General features: G+C 45.3%; 1 protein-coding gene across 9 annotated transcripts in view; it reads left to right on the top strand.

The window, feature by feature from the left end:
- Nucleotides 1-27,996, top strand: part of DCTN1 (dynactin subunit 1) — a 669,529-nt gene that overhangs the window by 429,312 nt on the left and 212,221 nt on the right. For all 9 annotated transcript variants that reach the window (XM_078674588.1, XM_078674584.1, XM_078674585.1 and 6 more), the window contains 3 exons: nucleotides 4,616-4,813; nucleotides 21,624-21,828; nucleotides 26,055-26,133. In XM_078674588.1, coding sequence (XP_078530714.1) covers nucleotides 4,616-4,813; nucleotides 21,624-21,828; nucleotides 26,055-26,133 — 482 coding nt within the window. The remainder of the gene's footprint in view (nucleotides 1-4,615; nucleotides 4,814-21,623; nucleotides 21,829-26,054; nucleotides 26,134-27,996) is intronic.

The raw sequence follows: 27,996 nt of genomic DNA, 5'->3' as shown, positions 1-27,996 counted from the left end.
CCCTTTAATTTGCTCCTGCTCTTCTCTTTTGTTGTGAAGGTCATAGGGGAGAGAGCAGCAGTACTGCCTCGTATCCCTTTGGATCTCCTTGCAGAAGAATGTTTTGCCGTTCACCCGTATTCCGGACAGAGGTGAACCTTGGAGTACATCAAACTAGGTTCTGAATCTGTAGCTGATTCCCAGTGTAGAGAGTGCTGCCTTCAACAGGCTCCAGTCAAACTCTTTCTCTGCGCCCAGCACCAACAATTCCACTTCCTTATGGTATTTCTTTTTTTAAATTATTATTATTTATTTATTATATTCACAGCAGCAAAGGAAAGAAAGAAGTTTGTTATTTCATTATCAAATCTATTTTTAGTATTGTCGCGAGTTGTTCTGGTCGGGATAAAGCTGGTCTGTTCGGCATGTATCCTGAGTGGCATACCCTTTCCAAGTGGTTTGCCAATATCTTGTTGAAGTCCTTAGCGTTCACATTCAACAAGGAGATCCGGCTTTACAATGAGCCTGATTTGTGGTCCTTACCTGGCCTTGCTGTCAAGGCAATCCTTATTTCGGCCACAGCGTGCGAAAGACCCTGGAATTAATGTAGGCTGCTAAAGACCTCTACAAGGATCGGGATAGTCGGAGGTGTGAGTTGCTTATAAAATAATGACTTGCCCACTTTCGCGCTTTTAATTACTGGGAGAACTTCAGCAACAGATAAAGGTTCATGTACTTGCTCTACCTTTAGTGTGGATATAGTAGGCAGGGAGACTGAATGCTGCTGTGTCTATTTGGGAGGATATGTACAGCCTCTGATAGTGTGCATGGAAAGCCTGACGTTTGCCCTCATCAGTTGTTTGGACCACCTTCTCTGTACTCCTAATTTCCCCAGAATATATCTCCGTGCTTGTTCTGCTCTGAATTTATTTTCCAGCATGGCACCTGCATTGTTCCCCTATTTATGAAAGTGCACTCCTGTTCTAACAAGGATGTACTTGGCTTTATTGTACACTACGCAGCTTAGCTGACCCCTCGCCAAAGTAAGCTGCCTCCCTATTTGGATTGAGTTGATGTGTGTCTGTTCAAGAAGAAGCAAATCCTCCCAGATTGTTCAAGACAAACTTTCCATTTACAGTGAAGGCGAATTGCCTCCTAAATAAATACCTCTTACACTTGCTTTTAGAGCATCCCACACAATTTTGGGACTAAGTATTCCAGTGTTATTAACCGTGAGATATTTGTTTCACAGATTTCATAGAGGATACCTTTGTCCTTTAAAAGGCCAGGTCAGCGCCTCTCTTTTTCTCTTGCTATATTTCCATGGCCATTTGATAGTGAGTTGTGTTCGGGTCATGGACCGATAAGGTTTGGGTACCTGCCATTTGACTTGAACTCTCTGCATTAAACTTTGGTCTATCTTGATGTGGTGGATGCCTGCATAAGTTTGGTGGGCTGCTGAGTAATGTGAGTAATCCGCCGAAAGTGGATGTCTGTGGTGCTAAAATCAACTAAGTCCAAATCATTGACCAATGTTTTGGTAGTAGCTGATAGAACTGGTGTTTTCCCTGCCCTGCCCAGTGATCTGTCCTGTGTAGAGTGCATCATTCAGTTTAAATCACCACCAAAAATAACTGGGTTGTCTGTTTTGAGTGATCTTGTTTATCGTTGGGACTAGGAATTTCTCTTATCCTACATTTAGGGCATCCACGGTTGCCATAGTAATTGGTGAGCCGTCCCATTCTCCTCCATGATCAGCCAGTAAAAAAGCACACTTTGTTTGCCTGCCACAATTGCGTCTCTCCTGTTTAGACCCGTTTTGTTTGCTGGTTGCTGTTTTCCAAGCCTCCCTTGTCTTTTCTCATGTCCAGTGCATCTGCCGATGTTTGAGATTGACTTCTCCCGTAGTCCCACAAATTGCACACTTCCTTCACAAAGGCTAAGGCGCGCTATTTGCTATCTCACTTAAATATGATCTGAAATGAATGTCCTCATCTACATTTGATGCCTTTGTTTTTAGACATTTTGTGACTAATCTGAAGGATCTACACTTTGTCAATGTGCTAAGAGTAGTCTTGAAATAATTGAATCGATACCCCATTGATCGAGATGGGGCCACTTTCTCTGGCTCCAGTCATGATGGCATCTTTTTACTCTTGGAAGTGAACTAGTCAATGTCTGCGGTGGCCCTCTCTTTCTCTGTCTTTGGAGGACTCTGTGTTCTGTTCAATTTGAATGATTCCAGGCTTCCTCTTTGTAGTATGGCTTCAAACCTGTTTCTGTGGGAGTTCCCCTAAAATCCACAGCTACCTACATTTAACTGTAGTTGATGTACAGATTCTATCAGGAGACACGTGGCAACACAAAAAAGTGGTTTTCTCCTACAGCTCTGCACGTTCCTGAACAATGGAAGGATGGTGACTTTAGCAAAGCAAACCTTTTGTTGATGCCATTTTTGAACACTTTTTGTGAAGCACTTTTCCCCCCTATTTTCTGGCTATTTACTAGGTCCCTTCCAGGGGCATCCACAAACCCCAGGTACCTTTTTAAGTCCCATGATGTTGGGGAAAAAAGAGCGCAAATTTGGTATGTATACCTTATGTGGAAATAAAGTTATGAGGGACTAAGCTCAGGGTACCGCAAATAGTCAAAAGGGACTCCGCAATGTGGCGAGTAAGCATGATCAGTTAAGGGGTTAAAGAGGGCTTTAATTTCAAATTCACATGAGTGTAAACAGTATATCTCTAACCGCTCCTAATCCAAAGTTATCACATATTAAATTTAACAAGGTTGTAACACAGTGTTATCAATGGGGGAGTTAGGTCAGTGAAAGAGCACGTCTTACTTTTTAAATACAATGCGTCCTGCCATATGAGCCTTCAGGCCTGACCTTAGGTGTCACTTATGTATAATAAAAAGGAAGGTATAGGCCTGGCAAAATGTTTATTTCACCAGGTCGAAATGGCAATTTAAAGACTGCACTACAGGCTGCTGGAACATGTACCTTTTACTAGGGACTTAGAGGTAAATTAAATGTGCCAGTTAGGTATATGCAAATGTTACCTTGTTTTAGGGAGAGAGCACAAGCACTGTAGCAATGGTTAGCAGTGGTAAACTAAACAGAGTTCTAATGCCAACAAAAACGAATTCAGAAAGACAGGAGGAGCGAAGGCAAAACGTTTGGGGGGGGGGGGGGGGAATACCACACCAAGGTTGTCATGTCTGATACTATCATAAACTAACATCAACAACAAATAAATGGCTTAATAAAGTGATATGGTCTGAAATAAAAAAAATGGTTCTCAAAAGGTGCCTGCGTGTTAATACTTGGAAACATCCCTCCTTTCACTTGAGTCGGTCTCTCTCTGGAACATGCCAATCATGTTCTCAGTCTAAAACTAAATTTAAAAAAAGACAGTGTGTTGAGGCAGATTGTCATACGAGACACAGTGATGTTGAAACGACCACACGCATGGATATCGTTGGACTGTTTAAAAAAACTTTAAATATCTAACCATACCTCTTTTGTTCACGATGCTCACTTATTAAAAACAAAAATGTATGGACTTTCGATTTGGCTATCATCCTTCACCCAACCGTATGCAACCATACTTACCATGGCTCAAGAAACGTGAAAATATGAACTGTGACTATGTGAGGTAGCAAAGGAGTACTTAATGAATCTCTTCTGTATATGTCCTACTCTGTTAAAGGACTGGAGGGAGCTATTACAACATGACTTTGTTCAGCATTACATTCAATCATCCAGGCGCACAATCAGATTGTTTTGATCCTACCAATAAGTCATTAATTCCGATTCACTAAGTTTTGAAAAAATCCCGGTTGTGATCGTCTTTGACTGACACATGAGGGAAGACATACATGTTTTATCAAAACAAACCTATTGTCCAATTTTATTATGGGTCGAAACTGTAATTTGGTGACCTATGTATTCGATTGCCAATGATCTGTGTATTAAATGGTAACATCTGATGTGTTTATATATGCCTTTTACTACTGATTCGCTTATGCAATGATTTAAATTAATATATGCATAATACACTTGATTTGACTGACTATTACCGTAGTCCGTGCCCTGTTTTGTCAGAGTAGATCTTTAGAAGTTTTCTGCTTTGGATGGGTATTTCCTTCACATTCACCCCTTCCTTTTGTGGTTGCAGTCCCTTTGTATAGAGCTAAAAGGGGGAAAAAATAAGACTATATTGAAAGCGATGAACACAATGTTAGAACCTCTGGCTCTCTGGAGAGGACTCCATTATTGTTCTGTGCTGTTCCCTTTGTCTCCCTTTATTAACCACCTTTCTGAATTCTGTCATGAGAAGTTGTTGTTTACTCACTGGCGGTACATTTAAAAGTAGCTTCTGCAGAACAGTTGGGCATACTGGTAATAAGGTCTGATAAGCGTGAAATGGAAAGAGATAATGGAGTTCTACTCCGGGTTAGAGTAACAAAAATATTGCACCATTTGAGGTGGATTAAATGTCATGGCAGTGAGCAGGCAGCAGTGATTTAGTGCATTGTCTTACATGACCATAGCCATAAATAGCTGTTTACATTTTACAGCATTGCATCTTGGGCAGTAACTCCTGAATAACCTAAACTCTTCTTTCTGTAGGAGGAAGAGAGTTTGCGAGCTCAGGTGAAGGACCTCGAAGAAAAACTTGAAACTCTGAAGATCAAGCGAAATGAAGATAAGGCCAAGCTGAAGGAGCTTGAGAAGTACAAAATACAATTGGAGCAGCTTCAGGAATGGAAGAGCAAAATCCAAGAGCAGCAGGCCGACCTTCAGCGCCAGCTGAAGGATGCCAAGAAGGTAAGCAAGCTCTGTTATCGACCATCATTCCATAGATGTTCAGATGCTTCTTTTTTTCTTCCTCTATTTTCAGTCTGTCGTCTGATGGGTATCTCTGTTAGGACTTTGTGACCAGTTTGGTGCTGAGCTCAAATCTTTAATAGAAAGCCATCCGTTGTCCACTGTCTTTGTCTTTTACATTCTAATCTTTGATGCAACCCTCCTCCGTGAGCTTTTTCACCTTTAAGCGCACTGTAGACCGGTTATATTCATAACTGTAGTTTGGCTCCCTCAAGTCTCAGAAGCCTACGTTAGTGTCGCTGTAGGACAAAAAAGAACACGTAGAATGCGTAAAGGACACTTATCCAAAGTCCAGTCAGAGTGCCTTCCTCAAGAAAAGGCGCATTCAAGTGCCTCTAAAGAAGGGTATGCCAGCACAATACCTGCATGTCTTTTTTACCTCTGCATTTGTTCTTTCCATGGATGTACATGTTTACCACAACTTTTTTTTAACTCTTCTTTATCACATATACTTTTTTTTCTGTTTTTTGTTTTTGTTTTTGTTTAACATATAACCATGTAGGATGAGGCCAAGGCAAATTCTGTTGCAATTATCATTAAAAGGGGATGTTTGTCATCGCCTTTTCAGAGATTGTGATTTTTTCCATTGATACAGTTTTATGAATTGTTGAAAGCTGTTTTACTGGAGCCTCTGTACTTCAAGTCTTTTAGGCTCAGATTTACTAAGATTTCACAACTTCCTGCGCTGCGTCAAATAGAGGGATCAGAAATGCGCCATAATGACCAACATCTGGCGCATTCCTGCTCTCTGCAGAGCCGCCAAGCACCAGCGCAGGTACCCTTGCGCCATAGTGCAAGGGTGCCTGCATTATAGTCAGAATTGTTTGTTCAGGAATAGGCATCTGTTGGACCTGCGATGGGCAAGCCCAGCACAAAGGGGGTAGCTTGGCTCAAGTGACAAGGCAAGTGAAGGCTGTAGTGTTAAGCCGGCTCTGACCCAATAATAACTCCTTGTACATCCACACCAAAAAGAAGGACACCACACCACTGCTGTAGAAAAATACGATTCCTTTATATAAAAGTTCTTTGTTGTAAATAGGGTTGACTTGGAAAGCACATATACATTTCCTTTGGTCATACAGTTCTGGTAATAAATAGTATTAATAAATAGAATAACTTCAGGAATGAGTATCAGAATAAATATCAGAATAAATATCAGAATAAATATCAGAATAAATATCAGAATAAATATTGGTTCATTTAAATAAACAACCACATGTTTCTTCTGGTATCGCTGCCACCAATTAAATACTTTAGAATCATTACATCTGCAATACGTTTCAAATGGGAAAGATAACTCTTACAGTTTATGCTGTTTTCAATGACCAGGTATACGGCTTCTCTGAGCACAAAATAAGGTTTGGGACTCTTTAATAATCACTCAAGGCGTGTGCGCGTGTATCTAGAAGGCAAGGAAACACAGTCAATACATCATTTGCACTCGGCGGTCACCAGGATAGGATCTCTGCTTTGCCGGTGAAGTCTATGCGCGCCTACGGGCTTTAGCACCACTTGAGCACAGGCGGCACCAGTTCAAAGTCACTAGACTGACGAACGGGCTGCCGGAGAGGTCACACAACCTTCGCGCACAGTCAAGTAAATGCCGGTTCACAGTTCCTTCACAACGCTGCATTCACTATGAGGAAACGGGCCCACCTCACATCGGCTGCAATCAAGATACGATTCAGTCGGGCACAGCACTCCTCTCGTTAGCGACGGGGCTCTCAGGGGCTCCACGAACCTCCCTCCGACTTCCGCATTCAGGGTGGTTCCCGCCCACAGCTACAGCTCCCGGGTCACTGGGGAGTGGCAGAGACGCTAGTCCCGCCCAACGAAGGCTGGCCTTTCCCCGCCCCGGCGCACCACCTCACCTTCTATCTGCGCAGGAAGAGCTCTACGCTGGTGGGGCTCGGAGACGTCCGAGCTCCCCTCTAGAGGCACCTGTCGCGAAGGGGGGCACAGCTGACGATCGCGGTCACGGCGAACTTGCTCTCGCCTCGCGACTCGATAATTCGATCACAGTTCACCACCGGGGGGGGGGGGGGCGGGGAGGCATACGAATCTGGCCACAGTCTTTGGGGGCAATGAGGTACTCGCTGGGCAGGCGTTGTAGGCGCTAGGTCACTTCTCACGCAGCTGACTGGAACGCCAGTCAGACACAACGCCAGCCACCCTTTGCTGCTCTACTGCCTGCGCTACCAGCCACCTCAGGGGTCAACAGGGCAGGTGTCAATCTGGTGTCAAGTCTGGAATCTCTTCTCTAGTCTGAACTAATCTATCTTCTCATCTCATCATCTCATCTATCTTCTAAAATGGCCGCCAGGGACTGGGCCTTTTATAGCCAGTGCCCTGGGGTACTGGCACGAGCCAGAAGGTTCTAGAACCTTCTCTGGCTGTGACAATGACATGGCACTCTTGAAGGGTATTTAGGACACTCACAGCCACCGTACTGGGGTTCTAGAGCAGCCATTTTGTGTATCTGAGGAAAATAAAGGAATTCCTGTCAGAAATGCGCGCCAAACAAAGGGCGCCAAAACCTCAAAAGGCCAGGGTTCATGAAGGCTCCAATGGGAGTCACTTCACATGAGGAAAAAGGGTGTTCACCATTTTAGGTTCATTTATACAGGTTGACAACCCCAGTTTGTAATGCCACAGGTTTGGGCCAGGCGCCTTGTAAATAGGTGCCACAAACCTTGTGAGCAACTGGGCGTCAAGGAACATCTAACCCCATGAAACAACACATAAAAGTCCTGGTAGACAAATAAAAAGCGACAAATTTTGGGAGGTACAGGGGAACAAAAGAAATCATAGTGGTGAGGGGACTCTCAGAAGCAGACGGGTCTAACAGCATCTATCTGCAAAAAAGCTCTCCTCAGAGGCATATCCCTCTTTCTATGTCTTCTGCAGAATATCGCACTTTAGAAAGCTGAAATAACGAGGAAAAGCAAACATATTACTCCTTGTTATGCCTCACCTGGAAAGGCGTGGCATTGTGACGCATTCCCAGGTTTACTAATCTTAGGAACTCTGGGAATGTGCCAAAAACTATGGGTGGATGCGTGGGGACACCCATGAAACACCTTCCTCACTCTGGGTAATGCTAGGCAGCGTCTTGGGAGGCCATGAATTACTCCAAATATACTATACCATGCAGAGCCATGCAAGGTGGCTCTGCGTAGATTACTAAATCTGACTTCAGGGGTTGCAATACCTTACACCGCCTTTGCATGAATCAAGGGCAACTCAAGCCCTTGATAAGTATCTGGCCCTTAATATCTACTGGTATAATGAAATGAAATTACGTTAAAACCTATATTAATACCTTTACTGGTGGCCAAAATCTCTGAAGTTTAGGTAAAAATGGTATCAGTTGAACAAAGAGGAAAAAATATCAGAAGAATATGGAGTAAATTGACCAGCATTTATTCCAGTATTGTTTTTAAAAGGTATTCCTTGGACCCGGGATTTGTTTAGGTAAAAATGTTGTTCAAGTGCTTTAACTTTCCCTTTTCCACCTTTAAATGCAGAATATAAAAACTTAGGGGCTGATTACGATATAGGGCGGACGTCGGTCTGGAACCTCTCGACCATAAGTCTCGTTCCTACCTGGCAATTTGGATACGAACGTCCACAGGGTGGTCGGAAACATCCATTTCATTGTTGCAGCTTGTGCGGCGGACCGAATAGCCCACTGCACAAGCTGCTATAGTGAAATGGAGGTTTATAAACATCCCTGCCATGAGGTGCCTGCCACACGTTGCAGGGATGTTTAGGTGGGCACCATAGGTGCCCTCCCGGCCCCATAGTGGAGGACCGGGAGAAAGGGGGCCCTGCTAGGGGCCCCTAAAGCCATTTTTCGGCAGCCTTTCCATGTCGGAAAGGCAGACTAGGAAAGGCTGTCGTAATATGACATCATAATCCTGATAACTGAGCCAGCGTCATTAGGGGGTTCTGGTGTCTTTCTGACGCACCCCTTGACGCCTTTGGAAGCGCCATGGATGGTCCCGCCGCCCGAATCCTCTGCCCGGTGCATCGTAATACGGCTGGCGGACCACTGGAGCAGAAGTCGGTGGCTCTGTGTCAGACCCACCGACATCGTAATCAGTCGCATAGTGTTCATAGCATGTGTGGCTGTCCATACACAAGCCCTTCATATTCCTGCCATCTAGTGTTGGGCTTGGGTGTTTGCAAGTGTTGTTTTTCTTTGAAGTAATCATTTAAGTCATAGGATTTGCATTATCTTCCCCCTTGGATCAAATTGCACACAGGCAGCAACTCCATCTTAGATTGTTTTTTTTTCTGCTTTCTTGTTCGGACATACTCAGACAGGGCTCAGAGTTCACAGTTATCCAGTATTAGGGTATCTTTCATAGATTCACATGCCTGAATCATTCCCCGTCGTCGAGGCGGGAGTCCCACGGTAAATAAAATATATAATAGCAGTGCCTAAAATTTCTTGTAGTAGGCTGGAAAAGCCTAAAGGCCTAACTAGGCCTCAAAACTTAGCAGCCCATCTACATCATTATGTAAGAAGACCTGAAATATTAGCCTCAGCCAATCAGCTGTCCTCACCCTCTAGAACCTTCCCTGCTCAGGCAGTTCTCCTCAGATTTTCACCGCACTTCGTGTGTAAGGGAGTCTCCCTGAGTGCCTACTCAGTTTTTTGGATTTTCAAGCTTAAAATGTCTGAAAAGAAAGCTCTTTTCAAACCCTGTGGAACCTGCTTCAAGAAGAGAGTCCATGTGGATGACAAGCACTCGGATTGTATTTATTGCCTACATCCTTCTCATGTGGTGAAGGACTGTAGAATTTGCCGTACCTTCCCTCAGAAAACCATCAGGGATAGAGAGGCAAGGGTTCTTTTGTGGCTAAAGTCTTCATCTGCTGATGAGGAGGACAAAGCCTCAACTTCTAGCAAGAGAGCTAGATCCACGGACAATGCTTCTCCTGAGAGAAAGAAATTGTTGAAATCCTCTCAGAAAGCTTCAGAACCCTCTCAGAGTGCATCGGCTTCTTCACATGTGAGTACTACCCAGACCAAAACTTTAACTCTGGTGTCTGTACCAACTACTACTTGGACTTCTACCTCCTCTTCTACTTCTGTGGTTACCACTTCGGCTATCACGTCACCTTTGATGTCTGTTCCACCTTTAGTATCAAAAACCAAGTCACAGTCTGTGAAATCCTTCTCTGCGAAGGCTCCGTCGACTAAAACGTCTGCTCCGTCGACGACCGCACGGCCGTCGTCGACGAAAACAATGTCTCCAAAGGATTCGTCGTCAAAGACATCATCGACGACCTCGTCGACGAAGATCTCGTCGACGAAGACGACACCATCAGACACGTCGACGACGGCGTCGTCGACGAGAACATCATCGACGACCCCGACGACGAAGGGATCGTCGTCGAAGACACCATCGACGGCCCCGTCGACGAGGGACCCGTCGACGAAGACACCATCGACGGCCCCGTCGACGAGGGACTCGTCGACAAAGACACCGTCGACGGCTCCGTCGACGAGGGGCCCGTCGACGAAGATACCATCGACGGTCCCGTCGACTAGGGACCCGTCGACGAAGACGCCGGCGACGGTCTCGACGACGAGGGATCCGCCGATGACTGCCTCGTCGATGACGGCGTTATCGACACTTTCAACAGCGAAGGACTCGTCATTGACCATACCTTTGACGGCCTCGTCGACGACAAAATCTTTGGCGTTGGCAGCGCCGTCGACGGAGAATCCGTTTACTGGGGCTTCTGCTCATCGGCTGCACGGTTCCCCACCTGCAAAGATACAATTCACTCATTTCCAAATGAAAACTTACAAAAGGCAGGATTATTCACATATATCTCCGCTTTTGCCATCACACATTTTGGAAACATACATGCAAGGAGAGTCAGAAGAAGGAGAAGAGGATGATGACCCCTTTGGGATTGCCTGTCACCCTTCTCAATTGCATATTAAACTTCAAGAGGATGATGATGAAGAGTTTCAGGAGCAATACACGCATGACGTCTACTCCACTCCATATCAATCACCTCGTTCTAGACTTCCTCGGTCTGAGGACACAACACATTTACCTACTTCCTTAATACAGGACTTGCAAGCTATGTTGGCAGATTATCGACAGAGATTTCCTCCAACTGAGGGTGCGCCCGCTGGTTCATCTGCTCCGGCGCCTGTGCCTCGACCTCCGTCGCCAAGAGCTCCTTTGTCTCCACAACCACGTACTTCACCAATTCCTCAGGTTTTGGACAGTTCGTCCTCTGATGGTGACGAAAGTAGAGAAGAGGGAGAATTACCGGATAACACTCCAGTTGACCCTTGGGAGGATTATGTCATCCCTACACCTTCTCCGCCTCCTCCCCGTCCTTCAGACTCTCCACCTGAAGATATTGGGGGTTTTCACAATATTATGCAGAGAGCTGCTAATAGATTTCAATTGGTTGTCACAGTTGAGCAGTCGGACTGCTTCTTACATGACTTTAAGGAAGGGTATCGGAGAGTGATCAGAGCCATACCTATTATTGACTATATCTGGAAGGAAGGCCTCAATATTATGAAAACACCAGCCTCCATTCCAGCAGTTCTACAAAGGATTGATAAAAAGTATTGAGCGCCATCCGATACACCTGCTTGTTTGATTGGCCATCCTCGACCGGATTCGGTCATTTCCCAGGCGGCGCAGCAAAAGTCCAAGAATCCTTCTGCTCCCATCTCAACGCCACCTGACAAGGAGGGAAGAAGGCTTGACGCCATTGGGAAGAAATTTTCTGCAAACGCAGCAGCATCCATTAAAGCAGCTAATTCCTTAGCTATCCTGGCTCGATATGACAGGCAGATGTGGTCGGAGCTTTCGGAATATCTTGAGCTGATCCCGGAGGATCATCAGATGGATGTACGCAGAATTGTGCAGGAAGGTGAAAGGGCGGCCTCAGAAATTATTGATTGCGCCCTAGACATTTCTAATACCAACTTTCGACAACTGGCTGGAGCAATTGTCCTTAGACGTCAAGGTTGGCTCAAGGCTACCACCTTTAGACCTGAGGTCCAAACCAAGATCTTGGACATGTCCTTCGATGGTGAGTCCTTGTTTGGGAAGCACATTGATGACGCTTTATTGGCTATTAAAACCGATACCGATACAGCGAAATCTCTAGGAACCCTGCAATACAAGAGAGGGTCCTTTAGAGGTGCAAGAGGTCGTGGTTACTCCTCCAGAGGAAATTATTCAAACCAACAAAATCGCCAGTATCAATCGTCCTACAACAAACCATACTATCAATCTTCTAACAGGCAGCCTGCCTCTGGTTCTTTCTCTCGGCAGGGAGGACAACGGCGCTCAGGTAATCAAAGGAGAGATTCTAACAAGCGCCAATGAGCTTTGCCGGATGTCGACCACTCCTCTTTCCCTTCCCGTGGGCGCCAAGATTTCCGCCTTTTACCATCACTGGAGGAAAATAACTTCAGATCAGTGGGTCCTGGATTTAGTCAGCAAGGGACACACTTTGGAGTTCTTACAGAAACCTCCCACAACGCCGCCCAGGGGTCCCCCTCCCCCTCGTCTGCGCTTACTCTTCAAAGAAGCCTTAAAGATGCTACACAAGAACGCTATAGAACTAGTCCATCCTTCTCAGAAAGGGCTGGGCTTTTATTCACGTTTCTTCCTTGTGGAAAAGAATTCAGAAGAGTGGCGTCCAATATTGGACCTGCGCAAACTCAACCAATATCTAAAGAAACAGAGTTTCCGCATGGTAACGTTGAAGGACATTCTGAATTGTCTGAACGAAGGAGACTTTCTGGCTTCTCTGGATATGCAAGACGCATATTTCCACATCCCTATTCACCCCAACCACCGCAAATTCCTAAGATTTCAAGTGGCCGGCGTCCATTTCCAATTCAAAGTCCTCCCATTCGGCCTCAAATCGGCCCCCAGAATCTTCACGAAATGTCTAGCCCCAGTGGCTGCAATGTTGAGGTCCCTGGGACTCCAGGTGTTCCCATACCTCGACGATTGGCTGTTGAAGGGTCCCACCAATCATTCGACCATGGAGGCAGTCAACAAAACACTTTCACTGTTCTCGAACCTAGGATTGACCCTCAATTCTCAAAAATCTCAGCTCCACCCTCATCAACGACTAACTTTTCTGGGTGCAGTCTTGGACACATGCCAGTGCAAGGCATACTTGACACAGGAGCGTCAAAACAAGCTCGTCAAACTGGCAAAACAAATATCCGCAAAAAAGTCACTTTCAGTTCGGATGTATGCTTCCCTTCTGGGGATGTGTTCAGCTGCGATCAATCTCATTCCTCTGGCAAGACTCAGAATGAGACCGTTGCAGGAAGAGTTGCTTCGTCAGTGGAAGCAGATCGAAGGATCATTCGACGACCGCATCAAAGTCACGGTCAAAATGAAACAGGCTCTTCTCTGGTGGTCGAAGACACACAACTTGTCGCAGGGTCTCACCTTCCTCCAAGAGATTCCGGACTACACTTTGACTACGGATGCGTCCATGGAAGGTTGGGGAGGTCACCTTCAGGATCTTCAAATCCAAGGAAGATGGTCTCATCAGTACCAACAGATGCACATCAACATATTGGAACTCAGGGCCATTTTTCTTTCCCTGCAAGCTTTCCTACCAAGGATAGTGAATTCGTCCGTCCTGGTGCGCACGGACAATACCACCAGCATGTTCTACATAAACAAACAGGGAGGAACGAAATCTCTTACCCTGTCACTGCAAGCTCAGGAAATGTGGGAATGGGCCTTACAGCACAACATATCCCTCAAAGCGGAGCATGTTCAAGGGATTCGAAACTCTCTTGCAGACAGTCTCAGCAGAACTTTTGTGGACTGTCACGAATGGGAGCTCGAACAACATCAAGTAGACACAGTCTTTCGCCTTTGGGGGAGACCAACGCTGGATTTGTTTGCCACGCAACAAAACAGCAAGTGCCTGTTTTATGCCAGCAGGTTCCCAGAACGGGGGTCAAGAGGAAACGCCCTCCTCATGAGATGGACCGGAATGTTTGCGTACGCTTATCCTCCGATTCCGCTCATTCCGAAAGTCCTGCAAAAGATGAAGAGAGAACACTGCACTCTCATTCTCATTGCTCCACGTTGGCCGAGACAATATTGGTTTCAAGAACTTCTCCTGCTGTCTCAACAGCCTCCGTTTCGGCTCAAACCGACTATGTCGATGCTGACAAGAGACAACGGTCAGATTCAACATCCAGATCCTCAATCGCTGCACTTGCACGCTTGGCTCCTGATTTCCTAGAGTTCAAAGACCTAAACATTCCCTCGGAATGCAGGAAAATATTGTCACAAGCACGTGCACAAAGTACCATCAAAACATACCGTTTCAAGTGGAAGAGGTTTTGTTCATGGTGTGGAGATAATGATGTTCATCCGCTGCAAGCTCCTCCTGAAGCCATTCTTCCATACCTGCTTTCTCTGGCTAAATCAGGTCTAGCTTTTTCTTCCATTAAAGTACATTTGGCAGCAATCTCCAGATTCAGGAAGCACTCTAACAAACCATCCTTATGTTCTTCCTCTTTGATTAAGCAATTCCTTAAAGGTCTCTTCAGAGTTTTTCCGCCAGTTCGTCCTCCTCCTCCGGAATGGGATCTTAATGTAGTCCTTTCCCAACTTCTTAAAAGGCCCTTTGAACCAATCCATAAAGCGGAACTGAAATTTCTGACTTGGAAAGTTGCAATTCTGTTGGCTCTTACTTCTGCTCGCAGAGTTAGTGACATACAGGCGTTCACTATTGCTCCACCTTTTCTGCAATTTTCTAAGGACTTTGTTACACTTAGGACCAACCCTAAATTCATTCCTAAAGTGCCGACTCAATTCCACATTAATCAACCGGTCAAGCTTAGAACTTTTTTCCCGGATCCGAAAACTCCTGCAGAAAGGGTTTTACATTCTCTAGATGTCAAAAGATGTCTGAAATTCTATCTGCAAAAGACAAAAGACATGCGTAAATCTACACAACTGTTTGTTGCCTATGGAAGACCCACCTTCGGTCAAGCTGTCACAAAAGCAACTATTGCCAGGTGGTTGTCCTCCACAATTACCTTCTGTCACGACAAGGCCAATAGACCTTTATCAAGGAAGGTTAAAGCTCATTCCACGAGAACAGTGTCGACCTCTACGGCCCTTTTCGCTGGAGTGACTCTAGAGAACATTTGCCGAGCTGCTACTTGGAAAAGTGTGCACACTTTTACCGAACATTACTGTCTGCAGTCGGCAGTTCAAGATGACACAGCTGTTGGTGATGCAGTGCTGCAGCATCTTCTTCACTAAGGTTGGAAAGATTATATATTTTATACTTTACATTTTATAATGCTGTCCTATCTGTTATATTCGAAGGTTTTGATGCATATGTTATGTTGACATGTTTTGTACTCTATTACCTTCCTGGTTGTGTGGGGATTGATTTCTATTTTATTTGTCTCCCACCTTCCTCTATCGACAGACATGATGTTACTGCTTGCTATTCTGATTCAGGCATGTGAATCTATGAAAGATACCCTAATACTGGATAAGAAAACGAGTTACTTACCTGTAACTACGGTTATCCAGTATTGGTATCTTTCATAGATTCACATGCACCCACCCTCCTCCCCGGTAGGGCAGTTCTGACTATGGATACTACTTCTCACTTGTGCTGGGAAAATCTGAGGAGAACTGCCTGAGCAGGGAAGGTTCTAGAGGGTGAGGACAGCTGATTGGCTGAGGCTAATATTTCAGGTCTTCTTACATAATGATGTAGATGGGCTGCTAAGTTTTGAGGCCTAGTTAGGCCTTTAGGCTTTTCCAGCCTACTACAAGAAATTTTAGGCACTGCTATTATATATTTTATTTACCGTGGGACTCCCGCCTCGACGACGGGGAATGATTCAGGCATGTGAATCTATGAAAGATACCAATACTGGATAACCGTAGTTACAGGTAAGTAACTCGTTTTCTTCTCCTTACACATTTTGTAGACTCACATATGTTCCTTTCACATTTTTAAGGCCTACACAGTCCAATTTTAACATCAACGTTTCAGACGAACAGTCAGCATTTTGATTGCTCTGTCATGCTACTTTGCCAGACACCTCTGAAGTAACAGTCACTGACTCAGTGGCTCGGACACCAGGATCCTCCCATGCCCTTTGGGTAGCACGTGTGCCCCCTCAGCACAGGAGAATGCAGATTGCAATGCGGTGATGTAGCGGTCACTCCTTAAATATTGACCCAGGTCAATTCAAAGTGTCAGTGGTCTGATCACCACCATGTCTGCAATCTGTGTCTCTCCCTCACCACTACACCCCCTGTCTCACCTTCTGCTTGTAGGAGAGAGAGGCGTTGGCCACACCACAATGTGCAAAAACAAGCATCCTCTAAAACGTATTCACGTTTTCGAGAAGATCCCTTCTTCGCCGAAGAAGGCGATGATGCAGGTCCATCTGGAATCCCAGTAGCTCAGCTAACACCCAGCCCAAATACTGTATCCTCAGTTAAGTCAGAAGATGTGGAGGAAGTTGAATTTATGCTGAAGAACATTGGCCCTTGAACCAAGAAGCCTCCCAGAGTAGTATTAAACCCGTCTCCCAAGATCCACACAACCAAGCCACGGTTGCATTAAAAGTTCCACAGGAATCTGCTTCACATCCTGAACGTGGATAAAATAGACTGCTGCCGCTAGTGCCTCTGCTCCCTTCAGGTCCTGGTTAGCACAGAGAAAAGGCTATGAAGTAAACCAAGTCCTCACCAAAGGGCATTGAGTGCTATCGTTCACACACAAAGCTGACACCTAAAGCACAGCTAAAGCAGGTGCCAAAGATCCTGTTGATGCTGAAAGCTTTGATGGCAGTCGGATCCAAGGAAACTGAGGCACTGATACTACTTCTGGAGGAACTCAACACCAGGGAAAAGCTTCCTTTTATTCACTCTGTCACCTGTAAGATCTTGGAGAAAACACGTCTGCTGAAGCCCTCAGACTCTCCTTTGCAGGTTGAGGCTGGCCTTCCAAGAAGAACAGCCCTCTGAGTCACATCGAAGCTGACATTGAAGAACCATGGAAACAGGGGCACAAAGCTGTCAAACATATTTCCCTTCTCCACCTCCTTCTGCACCTAATCCACTTCTGCATCCAACTCCACTTCTGCATCCAACTCCACCCCACTCATGCACACTACCACCAGAATACCCTGAGGGGTCCCCACACAGTTTTGTGATTCAGGCAGTCCCATTGACCCATCTGACCAGCCCTTGAAATACTAAAATATCGACCCCATGGAAAACAAAAAATTCAAACCCTCCCTCCCAAACCCCCCCCCCCCCCCCCTCTCCACTCCAAAATTATCCTGACTTGGATCAATCCCCAGTTAGGGCTATTACTGGTCTCAATCTAGGAGCTCGCCACCAAATGATAAAGAGCATACTTAGAAAGTGGTTGTTCAGGAAACCAAGGTTCATGCATTTATGACATTGTCATCCTTATGACCTGGTGTCGAACTACTCTTCGGCATACCATGGACTATTAACCATCTTGGACACTTCTCTGTGTAAAGATCACAGTAATTGTGACAGTGCGATTTTCATATTTTACACATGAAGTTTGTGAAAATAATATAAAAAAATGTGCCCCATGTAAGGTGGATAGTATGCATTGAGCCGGTATCTCATATACAATGTGTTAAGGTGATTGTTCATTTTCATGCATTTAAATGTGTTCATGAGATTGTGCTTTCTAAAATAACTTGAACGAGTAATCAGTGCTAATTGAATTTGCTTGTCAAACAATAATAAGATTATTGTAAAACCAGTATCTTTAGATTTAATCAATCCCTTTGGAGAACCATGCTATTCCAAACGTTGTTCGTACTCAGGATTTTTAAGGTTCTATGAGCTTCAGGATCCTAGGCTGTATCACCAGACTAGTTGCACTCTTACTAAAGACGGTAGCTCCCCTAAAACAAGTAGACCAGTAGGGCTTACTCCTGGGGGGCATACAGGGGAAACCGAGTGAAGGGCATAGATGACTACTGTAAAGTAGTTTTCACCTCTAAGCAGTGTCTTGCCGCACCTCCCCCTCAATCACACATCACCTGTTGTGGGAAGAATACAAGGTTTTATCTCTGTGAGAGGAAATCCCATCAGAACAGTGGGTTTAATCATAGTTTCACCATAGTTACTGCTTAGAATAGATCTCATAACTCCTCTCAATATCCCACCCTGTAGAGACCATAGAGGAAGAAGTACAAGCACTCCTTCGAAAAGCGTGTGGAGGTGCTCTCTCCAATTTCTATCAGGGAAAGGGCGTCTACTTCTCTTTACTTCCTCACTCCCAAAGAAGTCTTTCTCCCTCAGACTCATCCTGGACTTCAAACCTCAGACAAATACATCCTGGTGGAACATTTCCATATGGCATCCCTTCAGGACATCATCCCTCTGCTCTGGCAAGGCAGCACACAATCTCAAGGACGCCTACTTGCAAATACCTATCTACTATGCCCACCGCCAGTTCCTTTGCTTTGTGGAAATCGGATGTCGCTTCCAATTTAGTGTACTTCCTTCCGAGGTGAGGACGGCTCGAAGGGTAGAAGGGTATTCACAAAGGATCTAGCAGTGGTTCACGCCCTTCTGTAAAAAGTGGAAGGGTGGGCACTTGCGTCTTCCCCTACCTCTACGATTGGCTTATCAAGAGCAACAGCAGGCAACAGTGTATAAGCCACACTGAACAGTAATTTCCCCATAAATGTTACCACGTCCTACCTCCAACCTCAACAAATCCAACACTTCCCTGGGGGTCTGTGTTGAAACGGTTGCAAGAAAAATCTACCTCAGCCAACAGAATTTGTTCCCTTTCCAACAGCGGTACAAAAGGGGGTGGTGATGGACGGAGCATCCGAACCAATCAAACACTCACACCCAGTCAACAGATCTGGGTTTAATCCATCACCGTTCTTTAGCCCACTCTGCCACCCCAGTTCAGACATGGCCATATGCAAATCAGTCTGACCCTGTGCCTCATGGGAACAGTCCAGCCCGAACTGCCAAGCCATGCCTTCCCTGGAGCGGAATCAAGCTTCCTAGGACCGGTTTCTGGCATTACAGCCGTCTTCAGCCAGGCTTGCTTGAACCCAGTGGCAAAGTGAGCAAGGGACTCACGTCTGAGCATACCCTGCCAACTTATGGCAACAAAGCGGTACAAAAGGGGATGGTGATGGACGGAGCATCTGAACCAATCAAACACTCACACCCAGTCAACAGATCTGGGTTTAATCCATCACCGTTCTTTAGCCCACTCTGCCACCCTATGCTTGCTTGAATCCAGTGGCAAAGTGAGCAAGGGACTCACGTCTGAGCATACCCTGCCAACTTATGGCGACAAAGCGGTACAAAAGGGGGTGGTGATGGACGGAGCATCTGAACCAATCAAATACTCACACCCAGTCAACAAATCTGGGTTTAATCCATCACCGTTCTTTAGCCCACTCTGCCACCCTTTCCAACAGCTGCCGTCTCTTTTTCAGCCCAAACGCCCACTCACTGTCAGAGCTGTGATGAGCCTACTCAGGATGATAGCCTTGTGCATCCCTAGCTTGCCCCACTCCAGGCTCTACATACACCCCATACCAGAGTGCCCCACGAGTCATTGGTCCCTGGTGGAGGGTGACTGGGACGATCTAGTGATGATAAAAACTAGAACTCTCCGCTCTCTGCATTGGTGGAACAGCAACAACTTGTTGTAGGGCAGTCCTTCCTCAGACCCAATTCTTCAAGTGACTATTACCACAGAAGCCTGTCTCACAGGCTGTGGTGTTAATCTCAGCGCCATAACTGTGCAGGGTTTGTGAGCTACTCAAACACAAGGGCCGCCACATCAGTTACCTAGAATGATCGACAAAGGTGCAACCCTGTATTACTTGCAGAAACATGGCAGCACACACACACTCCCCAGCTCCACCACGATATACAACTCCTAACAGAACATCTCCCGGGGGTGGCCAACGAATTTGTAGACCTGCTCAGCAAGTCCATGAGTGGGCACTCCACCAGTAATTCCTACACAGGTACTTCCATCATTGGTGTTTCCCGTAAATAGACCTCTTCACCATTTCTGAAAACAACGTATGCCAAACTTAACCACCAGATGCCTGTGCACACAGTCCATGGAAATGTAATATGGATGAACTGGTCAGAATTCTTAGCCTACAATTTCCCTCCTCTCCCACACCTCCTGAATGTCAGTGAGGAAAATTTATAAGTATCCCTGATGCCCTTGGGTCAGGCAACTCTGGTACTCCATGCTCCTTGAGCTGTCCATCAGCCCCCATGAGAAAATGCCACTCAGGCCAGACCTTCTCACGCAGACCAGGTCAAATCAGACACCCAGACAGCTCAGCATAACGATCTAGCACCTCATGTCCTAGAGTTCAGTTATCTAACCTCTCCAAGGAATAAATTATCATTCTGCTGGACAGGCATGCCCACCACTTGGACCTAGTACAGTGGAAAAACTAGAACAAGGACATTGTCTGCTGTCTTTTACATCTGTAGAAGTTTGGTCTCTCAATACTCCTATACCTAGCTGCCGTTTTGTTTAATAAAACGGAACCCTCATACCTCAATAGGATCCCAGTAGTCAAGATTTTCTTAATAGTGTCATACCTCCTCAATACCCGCACCCAGTGTAGGAGTCTTATGTAGTCCTCCTGAGGCTTATGGTCCCCCTAGAACCTTTACTCGTGTCATTTACAGTTTCTTTCCTGGAAGGTAACATTATTTGGGAATTGCAGTGAATCGCCTCACAAGAACTGTTCATCAGGTTCATAAAGATAGGGTTGTTCCCATCACCAGTCCTAAGTTTATCTCCAAGGTGGTATTCATTTTTCACCTCCGACTATAGAGCTCCTTGTCTTCTTTTCTCAGCCAGATTCAGTAGCGCAAAGAGTTGTACACATGTTAGATGTTAAAAGAGCTTTTAAATATTACGTGGACGGAACCAATCCTTTTCACAAGCATGACCAGCTCAAGTGCATCCTGAATCCAAACCAGAGAGGCTTACCTGCCCCCCCAACCCCAGGGTACACTCTTCCCTTAAGAAATGGGCAGCCATGGTTTGCTTAGGGAACATCCTGTTAGCTGACATCTGCAATGTGGCCACTTGTGGCACTACTGCATGAACAACCGCCACCAGGCTGTGGTTGGCCAGACTGTTTTAAGCACTTTGTTCCAGAGATAAGCATCCTCTACTCCCTATCGACCGCTTACGGATGGCACTGCCTTAGTCGATGCAGAGCAGGTGTATCTACAGCCGCCCATGCTACGAAATGAAAATGTTGCTTTGTAAGAATCTGTAGCATGTAGTCCTATAGAGTCACATACACACACTCTCAAACCTGTGACAATCGCAGTTCTCATCCTTTATTACCCAATTAACATCACACAATATGATGGTGCACCGAGCTAGGCTTACTCAACACCCTATACACGCAATCCCCCACTGTGTGAAAAGCAATCTGAGATGGAGTGGACGCTCATGCACATTGTGAAACATGGGACAAGTCCTAAAGCATCTTGAAAGACTTATGACAAAATAAACAGCTTGCAAACGTCCGAGGCCAACACTAGACGGCAGGAGTATGAAGAGCCTTTGAATTCACAGCATTGCACTGCACTAATAGATGCTACAGAGCAAGTCATATTTTCCTTGTAACCGTTGTAACGTTTGTGTTGAATTGTAGGAGGCCAAAGAAGCCATTGAAGCCAAGGAGCGATACATGGAGGAGATGGCAGACACGGCGGATGCCATTGAGATGGCAACTCTGGACAAAGAAATGGCTGAGGAGCGAGGAGAATCCCTTCAACAGGAGGTCGATTCTCTGAAAGAGAAGGTGGAGGAACTCACAATGGACCTTGAGATCCTGAAACATGAAATTGAGGAGAAAGGTAGAACATCTAGACGAGATTTATTTTATTTTGAGGGTTAAGTTTTTGTCATCTGTTTTAATCTGGCGGACAAAGGGGTCTAATAAATTCTCATGATGTCTTCATCAGCACAAAATAACTTGTGCACAGGACACTTGGATTTAGAAGTGCATTTTTGAAAGCACTGGAAGTTTTTTGTCAGTTTACATAAGTTAGCAAGAAATAAACTATATCACTCTTTCCTTCACGTTATTACATGAGAATTTAAATGTTTTTAGTCTTCAGGTCATTTTTACTTAGTAAATCCACTTCAGTAGGCTGCAGCTGATAACCCACCAAACCGCACTTACGCGGCTACTGCCTTCAAGGTTGCTGAGCACTTCAAGTATCAAAACTTAACTTTCTAGAAACATTTGTCCGATGAACAACTAATTTTGCAATTACATGGATCCAGACTTAGACAAGGTGAACAATGGATGAGACCGGGCAGTAGGCCTTTTCCATCTAGCACCCAAGATCCTGAACAACATCCCTGTATCCCCCAGTAGTGCCCTATCACTGCTCCAAAGTTGGAAAGAGTTGAAGAACACTACATCACAGTGCAGCTACCATTCCTATCTCTAGTTGACCTTATGCATACATACCGACAGATCATGAAGACTCATTAACATAATTCGCCCACAGGATCCTGTTCCTCAAACTCTCTCTTTACTGCCCCGGCAGAGCAACCCCTCTAGGGCATAAACCGATATTCACTACCTACAGCACATCTGTGTTCGCATCACTGAACAGCTTTCATGCACCAGCCCCCTCCAAATCAAACCCACCAAAAGAAGAAAGACCACAATTTAGTGTCCACCGGTGTGAAGCAGTTCTTTTTTTACCCTCATTGTCCAATCTCCACTTTTATGTCCCTTTTGTAGGCACTCTGACATGCAAGCAGTTTAGTTTCAAAATGTCAAGAAAAGTTTTAAAGACAAGAAGGAAGCAGTGACCTTTAAACTGTTTGTTTTCTTCTATTCAGGCGATTGCAGATTGGTCTCCTAGGAATTCAGTAAACGTAATGCAGAAATGGAAATCTCTCTCCGCAGTTGTGCCACATAAAGGCAGCAGCACACCCTCCCTGGCAGAAACTCACCAGCGGGGACTGCAAATAGTACTCCTTGAACACAGATTAGCTCCCTGTATAAAACAATTCTTCTCCAAACTCCTCTACATCCTCACTGTCTTTACTGCTGCAGAAGTTGAACTCTCAAAAAGCTTCATAGTTCATCTGACCCTCTGACTGTTCAGAAGTCTCCAATTGCACTCTTAGCTCCGTCCACAGCAGCACATGTCTTTGAAGGCTTTTCCTCCTCCCAGGTGGTGCCTCAGTGCATCTTAAGCTGCAGCTCCATAGAGCGCTCCGTAGAGAAGTGTGGCTCAATGGTTAGAGCGGCAGACCCTGATGCAGAGTCTGGCGCGGGACCAGGGTTCAATTCCCGCCTCGGCGGGTCTCTGGCTCAATTTCCTCGGACCTGATAATTCTCGCCTCGTTGCCTATTCTAATCATGAGTCCCACTCTGGGCAATAGCTTGCTTAATCTCTACAACGGCCCCAACAACGCTGAGGATGCCTGGCTTCACCTTGGGGATGCCCAGGAGTGGGCTCCTCACGGGGAAAGGCCAGGAAGGGTTCCTTGGCGGTATTCGTACAAGCGGCGAGATGCCTACGGGTAGTCGTGCGCTATACAAGTGCGTAATCATTTCATCATCATCATTTCATATGTCAGTGCTCAGGCGAGTTGTCTGCACAGGGGCAGCCCTTTCCATAGTCATTCCTATTGTCCCAGTCTGTGCAAGCGCACATAATGAAGGCGTGCCATGGCGCAGATCAGACCGTTCATTCTCCCATGAACCTTGGTTGGTGCAGTTGATCATTCGGAGGTGAATGCACTCGCCTCATTGCTTTAAAAATGACGACCCACACCTTTATGCAATTGGGTGACTAGTGTTTTTCATTTTACACCCACCTGTGTGAAAGTCTCTGAATATTATTTATTTGAAAACTCTTGAGTGTTTATGGTCATATTAATGAGCTGTAAAGTGAAAGATCAGTAAACCGTTAAGACGGTTTTCAAAAATGCTTTGCAGCAATTGCGCAGAATTTCTGCAGGACAGCTGTGATTTGGAGTAATGTGGATTATTTCCCTTCTGCCCTGCTCTCTGCGCTTCAGTCCCATCCCAACGGCACCCAGTTGGGTAAATAACTTGGTGCCTTTGGGATTGGAGATGAAAGAAGGATTGTCCAAGCGCCGGCCACTTAAGCAAGGAGGGCGACTCCTCTACTGCGGTGTCCCTGCAGTAAAGAAAGGAGGTGGCAGGAGCAGGATTCACTTCCTGGAATCTTCTCAGTGGAAGACTGCAGGCACTGGGATTCTCTAATACAGTGCTTAGTAAGAGAGTGAGACTAGAGATACTTCCAGCCAAACACCCCATGGAACGAGGAAGCATTGAATGGGAGCCACGTAGGCAAAAGGGATGTCCACTTTATTCATTGTATGTATTAAATACATGCACAGTTATTAAAAACCATTGCATACAAAAAAGAACTGTAAAAAAGATGCAAAAATTCTCGTAGAAGCAGCTCATCAGGGCCCATGAGTTATCGAATGGCTTTGCTAAAAGCAAGATTGTACACGGTAAAAAGTTTGTAGGTTAAAAATACAAACAAAAGGATTTGATAATAATACATATGGGGGCAAAGCCTATGAAGCTACTTATACAGGGGTGAGTTTGTATAGTCAGGCCGCTAGGCAGCGGGATGTCTGTTCACTGGGAGCAGCAGTTAGTGGGGTTCTCCCACCAGAACGGCTCCATAGGAAGGACTGGTAAGGAATTCTAATCTATCCAGCACCTGTACCTACCTGCAGCACCACTGCCCAAGCCATCACCACCCCAACTCTGCTACCCGCACTATTATCTGTGGAGTCTGCCTGCTACACCATTTTTTCCTGGAGTCAGCAGACCTCAAAGGGAAAGGGAAGGTATGGGTAAAAACTGTCACCTTTTGATGTGCAATGTTGCAAGCCTTCCCAGGTGTCTCTGGTGCTTGAACCAGCTATCCCCAGGGTTTTCTAATGTCTTGCAATCTTTCATAGTATTCCTGCTTTCCATTTCCCCTTCACATGTCCAGTGCTGCATTGTGGCTTTACTGCTCAACCTTCATTTATCCTTCTGATGCTGCGTGGCAGCACCGTTGATTCCTAGAATCCCCCAACTTCTGACAATCCGGAGCTGACAAACACACGCGCATTGCGGCTCCTACATGCGCCCAGCATCACTCACTGACTGCTCATCACTCTCTTATTCAGCCAGCTTAGAGATTCACGCCATGTTTGTGTCCGCCTCTGTGTCTGTCTGACTATTTTGACTGAGGCCAGTTAGAGAATTAAGCATAGCTTGGCAGTGATGCAGTGTTCAGCTCTTCCAACCACTACTTCAACACAGCAGTGGCTCAGGGGGATAGAGCAGGGAGTGAGCAAGAAAGAGACCGAGGGGAGGCATTAGAATGAAAGCGTAGAATAGTGGATGACACCGGCTCAGTGCCCCAGATCATAGCGGGAAGAAGGGTGCACAGTAGGGTATTTCTAATGAGAAAGTAATCTATAAATGTACTAGTCTTCTCTACAACTGTTCTGAGCACAGGGACTAGATTTTGAAGCATAAGTGATATTTGCCAAACATTAAAGTGTTTTATAAGTGCAAATACCTGCCCTCCCTATACCTCTACTTCCGTTTTACTGTCCTATAGTGCATTTGAAGACCACCTTCTGGCAGTAATTCATTGGACCACATAGTTGGGGTTTAATGAGGGCATTGTCAGGCTCCCAACTGCCATAATGGTAGTTCAGAAAGGGTAAAAGTGAATGGAAAACAAGAATTGTTGAAATCAAAGAGCCTACAGCACCAGGCCTCTGATGTCTGGATAAATAGGTATACGTTCACATTGAACTGAACTATTAATGCTTTATTTCTGTTGCTTTGGATTGGAACAGATAAATGTCTTTGCTAGCTTTGTGGGGTGCATGTCAGGTATTACTGCATTGCAATTGCAGGGTCATCAGCAATAGAATAATGACATCTAAACTTTTCTGGAAGAGAACACTGTGATATTGGAAAGCTGTCAGTTCAGTGATCTCTTGAAGATTAAGTACAGTGATTGCAATATTGGAGTTGAACATCTCCCCTTTTTCCCTCTTGCATCAGGTTCTGATGGAGCTGCATCCAGTTACCAGGTCAAACAGCTTGAGGAACAAAATGCCAGGCTAAAGGAGGCTCTTGTCCGGTCAGAACCTTTCCTGTATTTGCATTACACATTGGTGTTTAATGTTTTGAGTCCACATATAGCTTGATTTGTAACTCTGGGGGTAAGCATTTCCTGCACAGAGCCCTTGATTCGCATATTAAACAGCAGTCCCTAGCAAAGTGGTGGTGAATGTCCGCATGGTGGTATAGCTAACGCCATGCTGAAGGTCTGCCCTACTTGGCGTCTTCCCATTAGCAACATCTGGTGGAAGTTGTGGGTGGCAGTAATGCTCGGTGAGTAGAACCACCTCATAGATGAGCTCTTGGTTTGTAATTTACCTCCAAATTTGGTGTATGTGGGGGGCAGTTACAGGCGTTTCCATGTGCAAGAGATCTAGGTAATTGTGGTGTGCACCGAAAGAAAACTTCAATGAGTGCTCAACACTTACTCTGCATATGCAGAGTGCCAGGAGATAGTGTCAAAGGGAATAAAGTTTGAAGCATTTATTGTAAGAGATTTACTCTCCTGACACAAGTGGAAACCGGTTAGTGTGCACAGCTGAGATAAACATAGGTCACAGTGGAAGAGACATTGTGGGGAGGTTGTTTGAGGCTCGCTTGCAACTTTGAAGAGTAGTGGAAGCACAGCTGTAGTTGTAAAGTTTGACTGTGGGATACCACAGTTTTGGATAGATTTGCCTTTAGATATCAGATTGTAAGCATAGTTGGGAGCACACTGCTGAAGTATGGTGGCCGGCATTACTTGTTGGTTTTATTTCTGAATTCTAATCTTCAGATTTATGGTGGAGTTTTCATTGGTTTTTTTAAAGAGCAAATGGATTGGATCAACTCACTTCAGGAGCGAGAGAATTCAGCCCTTTGGATGCTCTGCTCCCAGCGTCTTCCCCTTGTTTTTGCCTTTTGAACTTGGATTGGCAGTCGGTGTGTGCAATGGGCTGATTTGGGCTTCCTGGGTCAAGTAGTAGTGGTGGCCGGTCTTTGAAGTCCTCGATGTCTCGTACCTCAAGGCGAACACATCATTTGTGGCACTCTGGCAGTAGCTGTAGTAACACCTTCTTTGATTTGGTCATGTTTGACTTAATTGAGGGCCAACCTAGCCACCCTATGCGGATATTTTGCAGACTCTGCATGAGCTCCTTGGGTAATCCCTAATTAGCTACATTGAAATGGTCAACAGCCCCGAGCCATGAGTGGGAACCCAGTCAGCCCCAGTAGTCTGGGAACTGACTTCCTTTAGCACAGCATTTATTCCATGAGTGAATGAAAGATAGCGATGGAAGACTATATCTAGGTACTTCAAACTTTGTGCTGTGAATGGGCTCAGGGCCAGTGGACTTGCAAATGAGAGAGTTATATTTTTGTTCCTACCAATTGAAGAGTTTCTGTTTTGGTATCCGAATGATGCGCTGGTAGTTTTTATTCTCACTTGGATTTTCAAAGTTGGGGTACATTGTGATCAGTGTGCATCTGGAGTTGTATGTATTTCTGAAGTGAATTACGTTCCTAAAAATACTATTTTATGTGCAGTAAAATATGGTTTATTTATTTGGCTATTTAGGAGTGATTATTGTGATGGGAATACTTCCATTGCTTTTAGTTTGGTAGAGAGGGCTTCTCTAACAGGTCTATCAAAGCAATGTAGCATACTACAAGAAGCCTGCTCTCCTTAATGAAATGTAAATATAACTGCCATTCTATCGTCTACACTGATGAATGCAAAATGTTGTACGTATCTCACTATTAAAGGGTAAATACAATGTATACCAGACAGACTTTATTTTGTTAGCAAGAATGATAACGTTTTTAAGCTATGTACTGTCTGACATTTGCAACTAAATGCATATGCTCACCTAATGAAAGTATCATCTTTGCAAAGTTGTTA

Source organism: Lissotriton helveticus, chromosome 2_1 (assembly GCF_964261635.1).
Source record: "Lissotriton helveticus chromosome 2_1, aLisHel1.1, whole genome shotgun sequence".
NCBI classification, from domain to species: Eukaryota; Metazoa; Chordata; class Amphibia; order Caudata; family Salamandridae; genus Lissotriton; species Lissotriton helveticus.
Note: the sequence above shows the minus strand (reverse complement) of the source record. Positions and strands in the feature narration are given on the sequence as shown.